Source organism: Scyliorhinus torazame, chromosome 7, assembly GCF_047496885.1.
Source record: "Scyliorhinus torazame isolate Kashiwa2021f chromosome 7, sScyTor2.1, whole genome shotgun sequence".
NCBI lineage: Eukaryota > Metazoa > Chordata > Chondrichthyes > Carcharhiniformes > Scyliorhinidae > Scyliorhinus > Scyliorhinus torazame.
The window spans coordinates 149,922,587-149,941,701 of NC_092713.1; the positions used below are offsets into that span (position 1 = coordinate 149,922,587).

Here is a 19,115-nt window from a genome sequence, read left to right on the forward strand (position 1 = left end):
GGCGCAAAACCAAGCTGCAGTCCCCAGACAGCTTGATAAATTTTATTTCAGCCCTGACATTTCATCCCACTGTGGGTCGAGGTTGAAGTTTAAACGTAAAGTCCACCTGACCAATCGGCCCACTCAATAAGCATAAAAGTAGACTGACCACATAAAGTTATGTTTAATTGGTCCCTTAATGGGCTAAATTGTCACCTTGATTGTCGGCGGGCACACTTCCGACTCTCGCGTGCACCAGCCAACCAAAATACCGCGTGAGTGGGCGATGACGAAGGGGGCTGCTTGCCCAAGATCTTTTCACACGGTTCCAGGTCATGCGCATCCCTGCCCACCCGAGCAATGCAAAATTCTGGCCCAGGTATCATTCCAGTTATCCTAGACTGCACCCCTTCCAAGGCCAATATTTCCTTCCAAGTGGTGGTGCCCAGAACTGCTTCCAGTACACCAGGCATCGTCTAATCAGGTCTTCATATGACTGTAGCATGATTTCTAACCTCTTCTATTCATAGAATCATAGAACTTACAGTGCAGAAGGAGGTCATTTGGCTCATCGGGTCTGCACCGCCCCTTGGAAAAAGCACTTTACTTAAGCCCAGGTTTCCACCCTATCCCCGTAACCTGACCTAACCTTTTGGACAGTAAGGGGCAATTTAGCATGGCCAATCCGCCTAACCTGCACATCTTTGGACTGTGGGAGGAAACCGGAGCACCCGGAGGAAACCCACGCAGACACGGGGAGAACGTGCAAACTCCATATAATCACCTGAGGCCGGAATTAAACCTGGGACCCTGGAGCTGTGAGACAGCAGTGTTAACCACTGTGCCATCCAGAATGTGGTCACCTTGACGGCCACCGGGAGCGGGTGTCCTCCCCCATACCCCCGCGGTGCCAGGTTCTATCTTTCTGGATATAAATACCAGCTCTTGGATTGGATTGGGTTGGATTTGTTTATTGTCACGTGTTCCGAGGTACAGTGAAAAGTATTTTTCTGCGAGCTTACTATCTGTTCTCTCACCTTTTGCTGTTCTTTCTATCATTCCTATTTGTTAGGATCTGTGCTATTTTTAACATTTTTGCATGCTTTTTAGGTTACCCCTTCCCTCTTGAGTTGCCCCTGGCAATTATTTTTGGCAAGTAGAACTCTTGTCCCATAGGGGTATTAACTGCTTGAATAACACATTAAACTCTTTTTTGAACACCGTCCAATGATTTTTGTTATTTGACCCATTAAAAGATTTCCCCAGTTCATTGTGGATAGTCTCTGCCCCATGCCATTGAAGTCAGTCTTGTCTAAATTAAGAATCTTCGCTGTTTCGTGTTTCTTCCTTTCAAACGCCATGTTAAACTAAAACATTTTATGATCACTGCTCGACAACTGTTCATGCACCATTAGACTATTAACTAAATCTGGTTCATTACTTATTACTAAGCAATAAGGGATAGTAGATTTAAAACAGAAATGAGGAGCAATTACTTCTCACAAAGGGCCGTGAATCTGTGGAATTCACTACGCCAGAGTATGGTGGATGCCGGAACATTTGAGGAGGTAGACAGATTTTCAATTACCAATGGGTTTAAGTGCTTTCATGCAGAAGAAAGCCATTAGGCCCATCAATACTGACCCTCTGAAAGAGCACCCTTTCCCTGTAACCCCACCTAATCTTGGGACCCCAAGGGACAACTTAAGAGTGGCCAATCCACCTAACCTGCACATCTTTGTGAGAGGAAACAGAAGCACCCGGAGGAAACCCACGCAGAAAAGGGGAGAATGTGCAAACTCCACACAGACAGTCAATGCCAGAATTGAACCCGGGACCCTGGCGCTGTGCCAGCCCGGAGAATGCGCAGGAAAGTGGAGTTGAGGCCACGTTTTCATCACACTAACAACAAAAGAAAAGAACGACCCCATCAATATACAGCCTGAAACATCGACTCGTAAATTCCAAAAGTAAGTTAAAGATAAACTAACCTAACCGCACCCCCCCCCCCCCCCCCCCCCCTATTGTTCAATGGCAACAAGTTACCGACAGTGCATGATAAACAATCCCCATGAATTGTAGCACTCCTCTGTTGTGTTATGCTGCTTTGGATAACACAGGCTGTTACTTGATGCAGTCTTAACTAAAGGATGCTCCAGACTCTGAAATGAGTTCAACGTGTTTATTGAACCATTAACACAGTTCTCAAATGAGTTTGACTCTCTGCTAATCTAACTGTAGTAACTCAGTCTAACTGTAGCAGCTTGCTCTAAGCCACGTGCTGGGGTGTGATGCTGCTGATCAACCCTGTCTAATTCTCTAGATGTCTGTCTCTGGAACGAGGCAGGGTGTGAGTGCCTCATCCCTTTTCTAGTGTTTATGTCAAGCCCCCTTGTGGTGATGCCACCTCTGAGTGTCCTAACTGCCCATTGGTTGTGTCCTATTCTGAGTGTTCATTGATTGCATGTTTGCATATCATGACATCTCCCCTTTTTTAAAAAGATGTATATACATGTAATGTGTCTGTCTAATGTGACTGACTGAGGAACACAGAACAGAACAAACAAAACAAATGCTCATAAGTCCAGTCTCTGAGGCTTGCGTCTGATCCTCATCGACCGCCGGAGAGGTGGTGGAGGGGATGACGGTGTCTTGACAGGCGAATGGGAGGCACGACTGGTGGCCTCGTGGTTCGAGGTGTCTGGAGGTGGCAATTCGACATGTGGAAATGGAGGGGAAAGTGGTTGTGGGCAAGCAACGTTTCGCAGTGCCCTTCGATTCCTTCGCACAATGGCGCCATCAGCCATACGTGTGACATAGGATCTGGACACTGCCTATCGAACAACGACAGCTGGAGCAGACCACCCACCATCCGATATCTTGATCCTGACCGTGTCTGCCGGGGATAGCACATCCAGATCGGTGGCATGTGCGTCATAGCCCTGCTTCTGGCTGTCGCTAAACTGCTGCATCTTCTGCAGCACCGGGAGGTGATCAAGGTCGGGCAGGTGTATGGTTGGAAGCATCGTCCGCAGGTCCCTGTTCATCATGAGTTGACCTGGCGACATGCCAGTGGACAAGGGAGTCACCCGGTACGCAAGTAGTGCAAGGTGTATGTCGGAAGCGGAGTCCGAGGCCTTGCGGATGAGCTGCTTAACGATGAGCACCCCTTTTTCGACTTTGCTATTGGACTGCGGATAGTGCGGACTGGAGGTGACATGCCTGAAATTGTAGCTCTTGGCAAACATGGACCATTCTTGACTGTGGAAGCACGGGCCACTGTCGCTCATGACGGTGTTCGGGATGCCATGCTGTGAGAATGTCTCTTTACACGCTTTGATGACGGTCCGTGAGGTGAGGTCTGGCAGCTTCAGCACCTCAGGATAGTTCGAAAAGTAATCGATGATTAAGGTATAGTCGCGACCATTCACGTGGAATAGGTCAATGCCAACCTTGGACCACGGAGAGGTCTCTAGGTCATGTGGTAGGAGCGTCTCCTTGCTCCGCGCTGGTTGGAACCTCTGACAGGTTTTGCAGTTCAGGACCATGCCTGTGATTTCCTGGTTGATGCCAGGCCAGTAGACAGCTCTGGTAGTCTGTGTTAGGAGGATTACGGTATCTGGTAATGCCGGAATACCATTGGTGGAAAATGTACTTGTTCCCATTGGTTAAGCTTGTATGTTAGCTCCGCCCTGCAAGGCGGGGTATAAGAGCCCGTGCCGCCCCAGCAGCATTCTTCTGTACATGCACTGCTGGGGGAAACATCTAGCGTATTAAAGCCTTCAATTGTCTCCAATCTCGTTTCTGGGGTTATTGATCGTGCATCAATTTAATACGCTAGTTTTTAAAGAATGGAGCTCCGATTCAAGCCGGAGTGTCTGCAACTCAGCCCCCACGCGGCAAACTCAGCGGCAAACCTCAAATCACTGGCTGGCGTGCTTCAACGGATATCTTTGAACGGCCAAAAACACACCCACGGGAGAACAGAAACTACAAGTTCTGCACTCGAGGGTGAGCCCAGAAATCTACACCCTCATCGAGAACGCGGGCTATTTCGATGCAGCAATGGAGCTGCTCAAAGGACATTATATTCGCCCTGTAAACCAGGTCTACGCCCGACATCTACTAGTGATGAGGCAACAAATCCCTGGGGAATCACTGGAAGAATTCTACCATGCGCTCATGGTGTTGGGGAGAAACTGCAGCTGCCCGCAAGTTTCGGCGAGCGACCACACAGAACTTTTGATCAAGGACGCTTTCGTTGCAGGTATGCTGTCCTCCCAAATCCGCCAGAGATTCCCATTGGTTAAGCTTGTATGTTAGCTCCGCCCTGCAAGGCGGGGTATAAGAGCCCGTGCCGCCCTGGCAGCTTTCTTCTGTATCTGCACTGCTGGGGGAAACATCTAGCGTATTAAAGCCTTCAATTGTCTCCAATCTTGTTTCTGGTGTTATTGATCGTGCATCAACAGCTTGTCGGGCTCTGCGTCTGCACTTTTCTACGCCCAGGTGTCCCTCATGAATCTGCCGCAGCACCATGCTCTGGAGACGTAGCGGGATGACTATCCTGTCCAGCTTGAGCAGGATGCCGTCGATCAGTGTCAGGTCGTCCTTGACGTTGTAGAATTGAGGGCATTGCCCTTTCTGCCAGCCATTGCTGAGGTTGTGGATGACTCGCTGCAACAGGGGTCTTTGGCCATCTCTTCTCGGATGAGAACGATCTTCTCATCTGTTGCCGGGAGAGTGCTTGCATACAGTTGTACCTGCAATTCAATGTGCTGGATGATCTCCAGTGGTTCACTGGGTGAGTTGACGGAGCGGGACACTGCATCGGCGATGATGAGCTCCTTGCCAGGGGTGTACACCAAATTGAAATCATACCTCCGGAGTTTGAGCACAATTCTCTGCAAACGAGACGTCATGTCATTAAGGTCCTTTTGGATGATGTGGACCAGAGGCCTATGATCCGTCTCAACAGTAAATGTTGGCAAGCCTTAGACATAATCATGAAATTTGAGGATGCCGGTGAGAAGACCTAAACACTCCTTCTCAATCTGCGCATATCTGGTCTCAGTGGGTGTCATTGCCCGTGACGCGTATGCTACTGGTACCCAGGATGACGCAACACCGTTCCAATGCCATCCTGACTCGCATCCTTGGATATCTTGGTCTCCCTGTCTGGGTCAAAGAATGCAAGGACGGGTGCAGTGGTGAGCTTGGCTTTCAGCTCCAGCCACTCTGTTCGGTGCTCCGCCTTCCACTCAAAGGCGGTTGATTTTCTCACCAGGTTGCGTAGGGCCGTTGTGTGTTGCCAAATTCGGGATGAACTTGCCAAGGAAATTGACCATTCCCAGGAAGCACAGTACTGCCTTCTTGTCCTCGGGGACTTTCATTGCCTCGATTACTTTAATTTTGTCTGTGTCCGGGCGCACACCGTGTTGCGAAATCTGATCGCCCAGGAACTTCAGCGTGGATGTCCCAAAACAGCACTTGGACCTGTTTAGCTTGAGGCCATTTGATGTATGTGTCGGAATACTTTCTTGAGTCGCAACACATGTTCCTCTCGGGTTGTGGACCAGATTATGATATCGTCAACGTAGACACGAACCCCTTCTATTCCCTCCATCATCTGTTCCATGATGCGATGGAAAATCTCTGATGCCGAGATGATGCCAAATGGCATTCGGTTGTAGCAGAATCTACAAGTGCCATCTCACTCGTGATTTCTTCCCTCTTCGGGATGGGGTAATGTTCCCGCACAATGTTTTTGTTTAGATCCTTGGGGTCAATGCAGATGCGTAGGTCCCCCAGAGGCTTCTTTCCGCACACCATCGAGCTGACCCAATCGGTTGGTTCAGTGACCTTGGAGATGATGCCTTTTTGTTGTAGACTTGTGAGCTCTGCCTTCAGGCGCTCTCTCAGTGGAGCAGGGACACGTCGTGGTGCATGGACTACTGGCTTGGCATCAGGCCGCAGTAGAATCTTGTATTCCTACGGCAGCGTGCCCATCCCGCTAAATACATCTGTGTACTAGGTTAGGATGTCGTCGACGCTGGCCTGAAGAACCGAATGGGACAGCGCGTGGTGTAGATCCTTTGAATGAGGTTCAGTTGCTTGCAGGCGTGTGCACCTAGCAGGGACGCCCTGTCGGGTTTAACAATCTCGAAGCATAAGCTTGCTTGTGTGTGTCGGCTGGACACCTGCAGATGGCAGGACCCCAGTGCCTTGATTGCGTTTCCATTGTAGTCCAGGAGTTTGCAGGAAGGATTGTGGGGGGCTTCTTGATTCTCTTGAAGTCCACCTGTGAAATCAGGTTGGTGGAGGCACCTGTGTCCAGTTTGAACTGGATGGGGCAGTGGTTGACCTTCATCACTGCATGCCATTTGTCCTCGGAATCCACGGCCAGGATTGATTGGACTCGCAATGTGTCCGGTGTGGCATATTCGCACTTTGTAATAATGCCCAGTCGGTAAGTGTTGTCCAGGTATTCACCATCTGGATCCGTCGCACTGCCTGGATCAGAGTCATGCATTCGGTGTTGCACACTTCTGAAGCACTGCTGTCGGAATTGGGAGCGCTGGCTCCTGACTGGTGGTGCAGATCTGCACAGGGCTGCATAGTGGTTTGTTTTCCCACAGTCCCTCTTGCAGGGCAGTTTTTAAAAAAATGGGCGGTGCCGCAGTTCGCTCAGTGCATCGTTGCGCATGCGCGGTGCGGTTCTCGGACGTTTCGTGTTCCCGATTGCATTGCGCATGCGTCCGCCCCCGGGAACAGTGTGCGAAATGGCCGCTTTCGTCAATGTGGAGGCGCTGCATCCGGGAGATGGCCTGAACACTCTCCACCTCGTGGGAGGCTTGTTTTTCACTTTCTGCCGTTTTGTACTGTGAATAGCGATTTTTAGAGTGCTCATGCACAGTACACATTTCAATCGTGACTGGCAGGGTAATGTGCTTGATTTTCAACAATTGCTATCGCAGAGGATCAGAGTGGACTCCAAAAATGATTTGGTCTCTGATCATGGAGTCAGTGATATCACCGAAGTTGCAGGATCGCGCTAGCAGTCTAAGGTTAGTTAGATAGGAGGTGAAGGATTCGTCCTTACCTTACAAACTCTGCTTGAAGATGTAGCACTCGAAGATTTCGTTGGTGTCCACCTTGCAGTGGCTGTCGAATTTGTCCAGGATGGCTTGGTACTTCGTTTTGCCCTGCCCTTCGGAAAAGTGAAAGGAGTTGAAGATCTCTATCGCATGGTCACCCGCAGTGGTGAGCAGAAGAGCTATCTTCCGAGCATCGGTCGCGCCATTGAGGTCGGATGCTTCCACGTATAGTTGACATTTCTGCTTGAATGATCGCCAGTTGGCACTAAGATTGCCCATGGTCCTGAGCTGATGAGGAGCCTGAATCTCGTCCATTGTGCCTGTACGCAGTAGCTGGTTGTCACGGATCTTGCTGAGTTGAACTAAATAGATTGAACAGTGACTCCTGGTACCATGTTGTGCTATGCTGCTTCGGATAACACAGGCTGCTACTTGATGCAGTCTTACCTAAAGGATGCTCCAGACTCTGAAATGAGTTCAACGTGTTTATTGAACCATTAACACAGTTCTCAAATGAGTTTGACTCTCTACTAATCTAACTGCAGTAACTCAGTCTAACTGTACCAGCTTGCTCTAAGCCACTTGCTGGGGTGTGGTGCTGCTGATCAACCCTGTCTAACTCTCTAGATGTCTGTCTGTAGAAAGAGGCAGGGTGTGAGTGCCTCATCCCTTTTCTAGTGTTTATGTCATGCCCCCTTGTGGTGATGCCACCTCTGAGTGTCCTGACTGCCCATTGATTGTGTCCTATTCTGAGTGTTCATTGGTTGCATGTTTGCATATCGTGACATCCTCCTTCACCCCCTTACCCAAATTTCACATATGCTAGGGTCAGGAATTCCAGCAGGCCCCCCCCCGCCATGCAGAGGCACAGAGTGGAGAAGCTAACCTCCACCCCAGCAGAACCCACCTCCAAGCAATCAGCGAGAGGAAGGCTAAAACATCTACCCCCGCACCCACCTGCAGCTCGGGCCGGTCCGACACCCCGAGAATGGCCTCTCGGGCATCCGGTTCCAAGTCCACATGTAACATCCCTGAGATGATATTAAAAAACCCCTCCAATATCTTTCCAGCTTCGGGCAGGACCAAAACATATGTACATGGTTTCCGGGGCCCTTCCACATCGCTCGCTAACATCCTCCACCACCTCAAAGAGCTGGCTCGACCTCGCCTTTGTGAGATGCGACCTCTCCACGACCTTCAATTCTTTCAGGCGCAAACCCGCGCATGAAGTTGAGGCTTTCACCCTTCATTGCAGCTCACACCACAAATCTTCTTCCATTACCTCCCCCAACTCTTCGTCCCACTTGGCCTTAATGCCCTTCATGGACATCCTACCCTCCAAAATCTTCCCATAAATCAGTGACACCACCCCCTTCTCCAACTTCCCTGCCCACAGTCCCACCTCCAACAATGAGGGGGCCGGCGATATTGGGAAGCTCGGAAACTCCCTCCTCATAACGTCTCGGACTTGCGGTACCTAAACCTTTCCTCTTGCGCCAACCTGTTTTTCTTCCCCAACTCCTCCAGCCTCACAAAATGTTCCGCCAGGAACAAATCTTTCATTACCTTAATCCCCCTCTCCTCCCATCTCCGAAACCTCCCATCCAGCCTCCCGGGCTCGAACCTAGGGGCGGGATTCTCTGATCCGGAGGTTAAGTGTTGACGCCATCGCTTTTCCCGACAGCGCCAACATGGCCTCAGGACCAGCAATTCTGACCCTACAGGGGACCCCTACAGCACGCTCTAGCTGCATCTGCGCATGCACAGTGGGACCGGCGCAATTTCCGCGGATGCGCGGTGTCTCCCTTCTCCACGCCGGCCCCAACGCAACATGGCGTAGTGCTACAAGGGCCGGCGCAGAACAAAGGAGGCCCCCAGCCCGAGAGGCCGGCCCGCCGATTGGTGGGCACCAATCGCAGGCCAGGCCACAGCGGAGGCACCCCCCCCCCCCGCCCCCGGGATCGCCCCCCCCCCCCCCTCCACCCCACAGGCTGCCCCAGATCCTTCCACGCCAAGGTCCCGCCGGGTAAGACCAGGTTAGAAACAGCGCTGGCCGGACTCGGGATTTTTTGTACGGCTGCTCAGCCCATCCCGGGCCGAGAATCGCCGGGGGGGTGGGGGAAGTGACGGAGAGCGACCCTCGACCGGCGGCGCGCCTGCGCCAATGGCGCCAATTCTCTGCTCTCCGGAGAATCATGTCCCAGCGCGGGGCAGCATGGCGTGATTCGCGCCGGTCGCGGCGATTCCCCAGCCCGGCCCTGGGGTGAGAGAATCCCACCCATGATTCCCCCTAATCAGCATCCCCCCTGACCCAACCCCCAACTTAAAGTGTTTTCTCAGCTGCCTTGAAATCTTCAACATTGCCACCATCTCCGGACTCTCCAAATACTTGCCCGGAGCCATCGGGTGTGATGCCATCGCTAGCGTCCTCAACGCCGACCCCCTGCATGAGCGTTCCTCCATCTTGACCCACAGGGAACCCCCCTCCCCTTCCTTTTGCCCAGAAGGGTCGGATCTACATATCCCACATACCTCCTACCCATCTCTAAGATCTCCTCTGCCAGCTTTTGACACTCCTCCTTGTCCAACTTGGCTTTAAACGATATTACCTCTCCCCTCACTACTGCCTTCAGGGGCTCACACACCACTTTCTGCAACACTTCCCCTGCACAATTAAATTCTACATACTCCTCAATCACTTTCCCGATCTTATCACAGAAACTTCGGTCCCCCAACAACCCTGCACCGTGCTCCACCCTGGCATCTGGACTACCCCGCTCTCCAAGGCCACATCCACCCAACATGCCGCATGGTCCAAGATCGCTATCGCCGAATACTTTGATTCCAGTCAATAACGCCTTCCCTACCACAAAATAGTCTCTCCCCGAATACACTTTGTGCACCGGGGGAAAAAAACGAATACTCCTGCTCCCTCGGGTGCAAAATCCTCCACAGGTCAACTCCTACCACCTCTCTCATAAGCCCGATCAAACACCCTCGTCCTCTTCATTGGTCCCCCCAAAACACTCACGTTCCATTCTGACCAGGGGTCTTTCACTACCCTGCCCCTCCTATCCGCCATCATCATAACTCCGGGCCCTGCCCACTGGACCAGGCCCTCCTCCCAATCCATTCCCCCATGTCCAGTCTCTAAAAAACAACCTCCAAAATTGTGCAAGTCACTTTTCACTTGTGCCCCCATACCACAGGGTACACTACCCTTCCCCATCGACCAACCCCCAAACAAGAAAACCCCAACTCCCAATCATTCTCATACAAGCAACGTAACATCCTTAAACAGCTAACAAGAAATGAAACTAGATACACCATCTGCCCCCTTCCCTCAGTCTAAAACCAAGCCCCAGTCCCATTTCTCATTTTAGCCCCAGTCCTCCAGCCTTCAGAAACGCCGCTGCCGCCTCCACCATCTCAAAGTAGAAGTCCTTTGAGTTGTAGGTCACCCTCAACTTCACCGGGTACACCATGCTGAAGCTCACACCATTGCTGTACAGTGCTGCCTTCACCCGACCGAAGGCCGCCCGCCTTCTCGCCAGCTCTACGGTTAAATCCTGGTACCAGCTCTAGCCCACTGCACCTCACGCTTCTGTTTCACCGAACTCAGGACCTTCTCCTTAACGTGGTACCTGTGAAAGCAAATTGTTACCACCCTTGGAGGCTCATTCGTCTTTGATTTGAGCCCTGTCCAGTTCATACCGGGAGGGTTCTTCACCGTCCCCCAGCATCTCTGCCAACATCTTAACAAAGAGCTCAGTCGGCCCCGGCCCTCCGCCCCCTCGGACAGGCCCACAATTCTTACGTTCTGCCACGCCGACCTGTTCTCCAGGTCCTCCATCTTCGCTCTCAGTCCTTTGTTGGCCTCCACCACCCTCCTCACCCATCGAGGTGAACTGGCCGCTATGCTGTGACAAAGCCTCCTCCACCCCGTTCAACTTCTCTCCTTGCTCCTGTACATCGGCCGATGTCTTCAACACCACCGCCTTCACTAGAGCTGTCACCTCATCCAGCAATACATTCATTGCTGCCATCAGTTCTTTCCTCATCACCTCCATGTGCTTGGCAAATGGCTTTTCAAACTCCCCGGCCATCACAGTCATCTTCTTTATTATGATGGGTGCGGCCCCACCCAGCAAACCAGCCGCCGCCATCTTTCCTGCTGCCGGGCTGACCCATTCGCTCAATGGCGAATCTTCACTTGCCTCTTCTTCCCGACGGCTTTTTTCTGGTTCTTCAACATCGCCTTCCTTCCTTATGTCTTCCTGCATCAGCTTATCCAAAAACTGCCACTCGGACCCGGCATTAAATTCCAAAAAAAACGAGCCTCGAGCAGGAGCCACCCAACGTGCGACTTCCACCTACATGCTGCCACCGGAGATCCACTTGAATCAGTTTCATACCCACAGTAATGAACCCACTTACAGCCCATCGACAACTGTTTACTGCCACTGACAGGCATCTTCTATTCACCAACTTGTTGTTCTTTTACAGTTTTATCATGCTCTAGTTAAAATTCAAAAAGTGAAACCAAATTTCATCTTGAAACTTCTCACGTGGGTACTAACCAGAGAACCACTCTCACCAAATTACCAACATTAACAAAAGCAGATGACTGCAGATTCTGAAAATCTGAAATTACTACAGAACATGCTGAAAGTCCTCAGCGAGTCTGTCAGCAACTGTGGAGATAAGGAGTTAGCGTGTCGACCAGGTGGCCAAGGACCTTGCAACAGAATGCTACTGACAACGGAGTGCGACATGAAACGTGAACTCTGGGTGCGATTTTTCCAAAAAATTCGAAATTAATTTGTGGTGGGTTTTTCAGGGAGTTGCCCGCTGGCTTTGCCAGCGAGTTCCCCACCGCTGCTCAATGTCACTTAGATCACTGGGGCCCTGGGCAGTTTCTCACCAGTTTCTCACCAGTTTAGCCCACATTTTCGTAGCACTGGGGAGCTGAACTCAGAGATCTGCCCGATATTCTGAAAGGGTGCCCCGATCTCTGAGTGAGCTTGTGGGTCCCCCACACCATGGGCAATTTCACCCACCACACACATGGACAGTACCCCACACTCCCCAAGTGAGGACACCCCACTATGGTGTCCTTGGGGGTCCCACCTCTTCAGCACCCCCTCCCTTTAAGGACCCTCATCCATCAACCACAGAACCTCCCAGAGACCCCTACTTACCTGCTGTGCACCTCACCACCCTTCAAACCTCCCTCCACCCTCATTACATGGGCATGGCCCCCTCTGCTCCCTGGCCCTGGCCAGTGCCACCCTGGCACTCAGGCACCCTTGCATTGCCACTCTGACACCCAGGCAATTCTCCTGCTGATTTGACAGCTCCATCCGGGCACCTTGGCAGTGCCAGAGTGGCAGTGCCAAGGTGCCAGCTGGGCAGTGCCAAGGTGCTCACAAACCAGGGGGAGGGCCAGGGAGCCACCCTGCACTTACCCTGGGGTTTCTGGTGGCCCTGGAGACCCCCCCCCCCGGTGCTGTTCCACCTGGTCCATGTTTGTGTGGACCAGCACTGACCGGTGCCCGGCTGCAGCCTCCTTGGCGAGGCCAAAGAATCGAGGGGGCTGCTGGATCCCACGCAGGTATGTCGTAAGTGGGTTTACAACCTACGTCTGCGAGCGCCATTCGGTCACGCGCAATTGGGGCGGGGTTCTGACTCCGACGTCTCGTGGGACTTCGGAGAATCCCAGGAGACACGGAGCCTGTCGGGAGACTCGATGCAGACCTCACCTGGCACTCTCCGGCCGTGTTGCGCTCAAGCGAGAGCACAAGGGGGCTGGAGAATCGCATCTTTAGAATTTTCATAGCACTGGGGAGCTGAACTCAGAGATCTGCCCGACATTTTGAACGGGTGCCCCGTCTCAAAGTGAATTGTGGGTCCCCCACAACCCCCACCCATTTGCAATGTCACCCCACACACATGGACACTACTCCACACCCCTCAAATAAGGACACCCAGCTATGGGGTCCCCTGGGGGTCCTTCCTCTTCAGACTCCCCCACACCCACTTACAGCACTCCCCTCTCTTCCAGGATCCCACCCATCCCCACCCAACCTCTCGGAGTCCCGTACTTACCAGCCCTGCACTCCTGCACCCTTCAAACTTCCCCCCCCTCCACCCTCATTTTGTGGGCATAGTTTCCCTCGCCCTTGCCAGTCCCACCTGGCACTCGGACACCCTTGCACTGCCACCCTGGCAACCAGGCAGTGCTCCTGCTGGCTTGGCAGTGCCATTCATGCACCTTGGCAGTGCCAAGATGCCAGCTGGGCAGTGCCAAGGTGCCCATGCTCCAGGGGTAGGGCCAGGGGGCCACCCTGCACTTAACCTGACTACCCTGGTGATGTACCATTAATCCACTGCTAGACGATGAGAGCAAGAGAACATAGGCTTTATTACATAAGAACGTGCCTTCCTGAGATCGCTGTAACAACTGTGCGACGCCCACAGGTGGCCAGTCTATATACCGTTCAGGGGCCGGAGCCAGAGGCGGAGCCCACCAGGGTTCCAGTACACTACACAGAAGAGGGATCATATTACAGTATTCTACAGACAACTTATTCTGTGAATACATTCACCACACCCGGTGGTCTCCGAAGGGCCGGGAGACTCCCGGGTTCCGTTCTGCATGGTCCACGTTTGTGTGGACCAACACTGATCGGTGCCCAGCTGCAGCCTCCCTGGGGAGGCCAGAGAATCGAGGGAGGCCGGTGGATCCCAGGCAGGTAGGTGGTAAGTAGGTTTACGACCAATTTCCAGGAGCATCGTTTGGTCATGCCTATTTGGGCCAGAGTTCCGACTCCGACGTCTTGCGGGACTTCGGTGAATTTGGCGAGGCGCGGAGACTGTCGGGAAGCTCGCTGGAGGGCTCTCCCAGGATTCTCCGGCCAGGTTTTGAGCACAACGCGGCAAGAGAATCGTGCCTTCTGTTTCTCTTTCTAAGGCCCACTGTGGATTTCTAGCATTTTCAGTTATTATTTCTGACTTTTACACTCAATTTATAAAGCACTCCTTTGACGATCGTTCGCTGTGTCCACTCTGCCATGTTTATTAGCTATAACAATAGGGTTGCCAACTTTGGTTAAATGTATTCCTGGAGGTTTCTTTATGACTTGCCCCCATGCTCCCCCATGTTGGCCAACACATCCATGCTTGTGATGCACTGAAACCAAAAAGAAAATGCTGGAAAATCTCAGCAGGTCTGGCAGCATCTGTAGGGAGAGAAAAGAGCTAACGTTCGAGTCCAGATGGCCCTTTGTCAAAGCTGTGATGCACTGCCTTCCCACGCCAATTGGAAAGCAAAAAGACTCTTTACCCAATTGGATGATGCTTGACTCTCTGCTAAAGAGCCATTGTTTTCCCATTTTCAATATTTTTTATATCTGGAAAAGAGAAATGTTCAAAGTAAATGGCAAACAAAAATATTGCTTTAATGACCTTGTGATTTTTCTCCAGAATTACAAACAGTTGTGTCCGTGAGATTGACTTTCAATTCCTGGAAATCCCAGGCCAATCCTGGAGGGTTGGCAACCCAAAGGGCGACTTAACATTTTTATTCCCATTCCGCATCCATTTTTCCACAGCCAAGCGCCCAACTACTCAGAACAGTTTAGGTGAAGAAAATGTAGTTAGATTTACTGCCCGGCCTGTCTCAGTTGGTCGCCCTCTCTGCTCAGAATCAGTCTGGCTTCAAGCCCCATTCCGGAGACTTCAGCACACATTACCAGCTAATGCTCCAGTGCAATACTGGGGGGGGGGGGGACTACGATGTCAGAGGTGCCAATTTAGGATTTGACAATAAGCTGAGGTCCTGTCTTCTCTCTCAGATGGAGATCAAAGATCCCATGGCACTATTATGAAGGCCAGCAGCGGAGTTTCCCTGGTGTCCTGGTCAATACTTATCCCTCAATCAGCTTTCACAAAAACTGATGGTCATGCTATTATTACATTGTAGTTTGTGGGATCTTGCAGTGCATTCACTCGTGTGTTGGTGACTTTAAAGCACTTTGGGAAGTCCTGGGACTATGTAAATTCAAGCCTTCCTTCTTTCTAATTGTTCAAACAACGCTGTTCAGGTAGCCGCTCTGCTGGTCACTGGTCAATCGGAGTTGAGGCCCAACACAATCTTCTATGGGTGGCGTGCACATTCATGGGGTTGCTGACTGAACATAATACCATTTGTGCGCCCTTCTCCCACATGGTTGCACATGGAGGAGAATGCAGCTAGTGCCAGACTGTCATTGCAGGAAATGCAACTTGCAGGAGGAAGTACAGTCCCTGCCGAGATAGTGACCAGAGGTTGCTGGAGCCAAGTCACTTTCTACCATCCTGCTGCTGAGGAACCACCAACAGGATTAAAGATATTTAGGAGAGAACGTTCACCAAGAGGCAACATGTCGACTGTAGGAACACAGACCTGTAGTAACCAAAACCTCCATCAGCCTATATTTGAGGTGTTTTGTGGAAAATGCTTGATGTAACGGTTCCAACAAGTGATGTGACAATAATAATAATCTTTATTAGTGTCACAAGTAGGCTTATCTTACACTACAATGAAGTTACTGTGAAAATCCCCTAGCTGTCACACTCTGGCGCCTGTTCGGGTACACTGAGGGAGAATTCAGAATGTCCACTTCACCTAACAAGCACATCTTTGGGACTTGTAGGAGGAAACCGGAGCACCCAGAGGAAAGCCACGCAGACACGGGGAGAATGTGCAAACTCCGCACAGACAGTGACCCAAGCCGGGAATCGAACCTGGGTCCCTGGCACTGTGAGGCAACAGTGCTAACCACTGTGCTACCGTGCCACCCATATTGGCGATAGATGACATGCAAATGTTTGCAGTGAATTCAGCTGTTGTTCTGTCCAGGGCGATCATGATGACAAGTCCTTTAGTTCACTAGTCACTGCTAGAGAGATAAGGAGGTCTCCAGGATGGGCTATCCCACAGATGCTTTGCAGCAGTCCCATGCCATGACTTTTTGCAGTAGGCTTATGACTGTCTTGCTCATCCAGTGTTCCTTCATCTTTCTCCTGACGGGATGAGAAAAACTACATGAAGTTCCAAACTCCGGCGTGTGCAGCTTACCATCATATTAAAGAACACCCTGGCAAAGTGATCTGTCATGATACTTCAATCATGCTTTCCGAATCCAATGCTGTATTCAATTCTGTATTGCGAATTGGTGCTCGTTCCCTCACCTCGACTGGAATCACCAGCCACGACTGCAGAGATAGAGTGCCTCCATCGTCCAGGAGACATCCAGACAATTTCCTTTCAGCAATGAGGAGTGATGACCTGGTGGGCCATCTTCAGTTGAAACGAGGCAGGCAGCCATCTTGTACTGAGTACTCACATACAACATCACATCCTTCTTCACTAACCATGCATGCATTAAGTGTTTGAAATCTATTTCCACTCAGGGAAAATGTTAAAAATGGGTTGGCATGTATTTGAGTAGTTGATGACCCCTTGGCAATCCTGGCTCTTGATAAATTGGACCGTACTTTCTCACTGATGTGCAATCCCCATTGGGACTTTGTGTCAGTCGGATTCAGGACACCAGGAGAATATCCCATTTGTTTCCAAATGGTGGGTGGGACCTTTCGCATCCCCTGATTTACTGGAATCTCGGGTTGACATATTTTAAAAAGGAAGTTACCTCAATACAGCACTCTCTCAGCAGTGCACCACATCGGAAGATCGGCCTAGATTATAGGTTCAAGTCACGGTGTTAGGCTTCAACTCTCGGCTCGTTACTCAAACGTCAGGATGCTGCCAATTGGGCCACCCTCTCCCTTACACACTGAAACGCAACATTACATCTGTTGTTTGGACTTGTCTTGGTTTTTACTGGATTGACACCGTTTCCTCATTGGCACTGACAAGATAATTTGTAGTAGAGGCAGTGGTTGAGGGATCAATATTGTCCAGGGCACCAGAGTGAACTCCTGGACTGTTTTTTAAAATGTTCGCGATGGGATTTCGGACTTCCACCTGAGGGGATTGACAGGGCCTCCATTTATTGGCACCTCTGACAGTTACTATACGGGGTGTCAGCCAGGATCAGATGCTCAGGACTCTGCAGCTGGGATCTTTGGAGAGTAAGTGGGTTTTATGTCTTTAAAATGCAGACTTCCATTACAAGTACTCACCAGTCAGTGAATGTTCTTTCCATCTGTGTGACAGTCACTGTTCGCCCTTCCTGAAATGGAGGCTCCCTCACAATCTTGTATTTCAGAGTCTTGCATTTGGTACATAGGGGGTCCTGACACTTCGATTTCAGTAGCACGGCGTCCAGCTCCAGCTTCTCATCGAAAGTATAGATCTTCACCCCCACCACTTTCTTTTTCACATTGACCTTAATGGTGAGGGGAATGTCACAGAAGGTGTGGTACGGCCCTCCAAGCTGAATGTCCTCTCCATCGCTGGTCAGGATCGCCACATTGGAGATGGTCCTGTCCGAACCAGCAGACAAGTAGGTCACCCACACTGACAACGAGTCCGCGACAACAGGGTGGGCGAAGTGGAGCTCCAGCATGCAGCCATCTGGTTGGGGGCAGGGCACTGTCATGTTCATGTGGTAGAGGTGGAGCTCTGGGCTCCAGGCCCGTAGGCTGGGTTCACATGGCCCCTCCACATCAGGAGACCCTGCGGCAAAGAGACATCATGGTTTAAACGAAACAAATGAACAAACAATGCACTTGTTTGTCTTATAAAGTGCATTACACATCCACAGAACATCGTAAGGTGCTCTAATACAAAGAAGTATTTCCTTAAAATTGTAATGTTAGGAAAGCAACAGCCAATTTGCACACAGAAACAACAATAATACAAATGTCAAAACATGCCTTTAGTGATGCTCACTGGCCGGGAAACAGTGGAGATCTACTCTGTCTGATTACCAACAGGGCCAGGACATCACAGACAAGTACAGTTCTGCAGGGTGGTGGCTATCAGTCTGAGAGAGGGGCACGGTCAATGTGGGAGAGGGGCAGTCTCAGTCGGGAGAGGAGCTGACCCGAGTTGGGGATAGGCCGCAGCAGGCAGGGTGAGCACAAAGGTGATGTCTGTGTAGGGGGTAGGGTGCTTCAGGGTTTGGAGAAAGGCGGTGTCAGTGTGGGAGAGGGACTGTGTCCCAGAGGAAAGGGGATGTCAGGGTGGGTAAGGTTTGTGTCTCAAATTGGAGACGGCTGTGTCAGGGGAGAGAAAGAGGCTGTATGAGTGTGGGGTAGGGATTGTGTCAGCGTTGGGGGAGGGGCTGTGACAGTGTTGAAATTGTAAACAGAAAATCTAATAATAATCTTTATTGTCACAAGTAGGCTTACATTAACATTGCAATTAAACTATTGTGAAAAGCCCCTAGTTGCCACATTCCGGCACCTGTTCGGGTAGACACAGAGGGAGAATTCAGAGTGTCCAATTCACCTAATAGCACGTCTTTCGGGACTTGTGGGATAAAACCGGAGCACCCGGAGGAAACCCACGCAGACATGGGGAGAACGTGCAGACTCCGCACAGACAGTGAGTGACACAAGCTGGGAATCGAACCCGGGGACCCTGGAGCTGTGAAGCAACAATACTAACCGCTGTGCTACTGTGCTGCTTTTCAAAAGTGGATCTTTTGAAACTTTTATTTCCAAGATGATTCTGAGAAGAAAGGTGGTGATCAACCCCTCCACAGACTTGGCACTGAGTGAATAATCCTGCAATATGCAATTCTCTTCACCCAGAGCTTCCCAACTGTGCCTGTTGTCTGGGGATTTTCTTTTTGCTTCTTCCCTATCTTTCCTTTCCTCTCTTCCTAACCTCTCTTCCTCAGCCAGAGGATTAGGACAGTATAAGTCTGCAGTATCCCAACCTTACCACCACAGACCGGGGGAGGGGCACAGTGGCTAGCACTGCTGCCTCACACCGCTAGGGACCTGGGTTCAATTCCGGCCTCGGGAGACCCTGTGTGGAGTTTGCACGTTCTCCCCGTGTCAGCATGGGTTTCCTCCAGGTGTTCC

The 19,115-nt window shown here is 51.1% G+C and overlaps 1 protein-coding gene across 1 annotated transcript in view; it reads right to left on the minus strand.

Moving 5' to 3' along the window:
- The window catches only part of pappa2 (pappalysin 2), a 726,002-nt gene that overhangs the window by 382,336 nt on the left and 324,551 nt on the right, over positions 1-19,115 (minus strand). Inside the window, exon 7 of the mRNA XM_072511622.1 lies at positions 17,262-17,757. Coding sequence (XP_072367723.1) covers positions 17,262-17,757 — 496 coding nt within the window. The remainder of the gene's footprint in view (positions 1-17,261; positions 17,758-19,115) is intronic.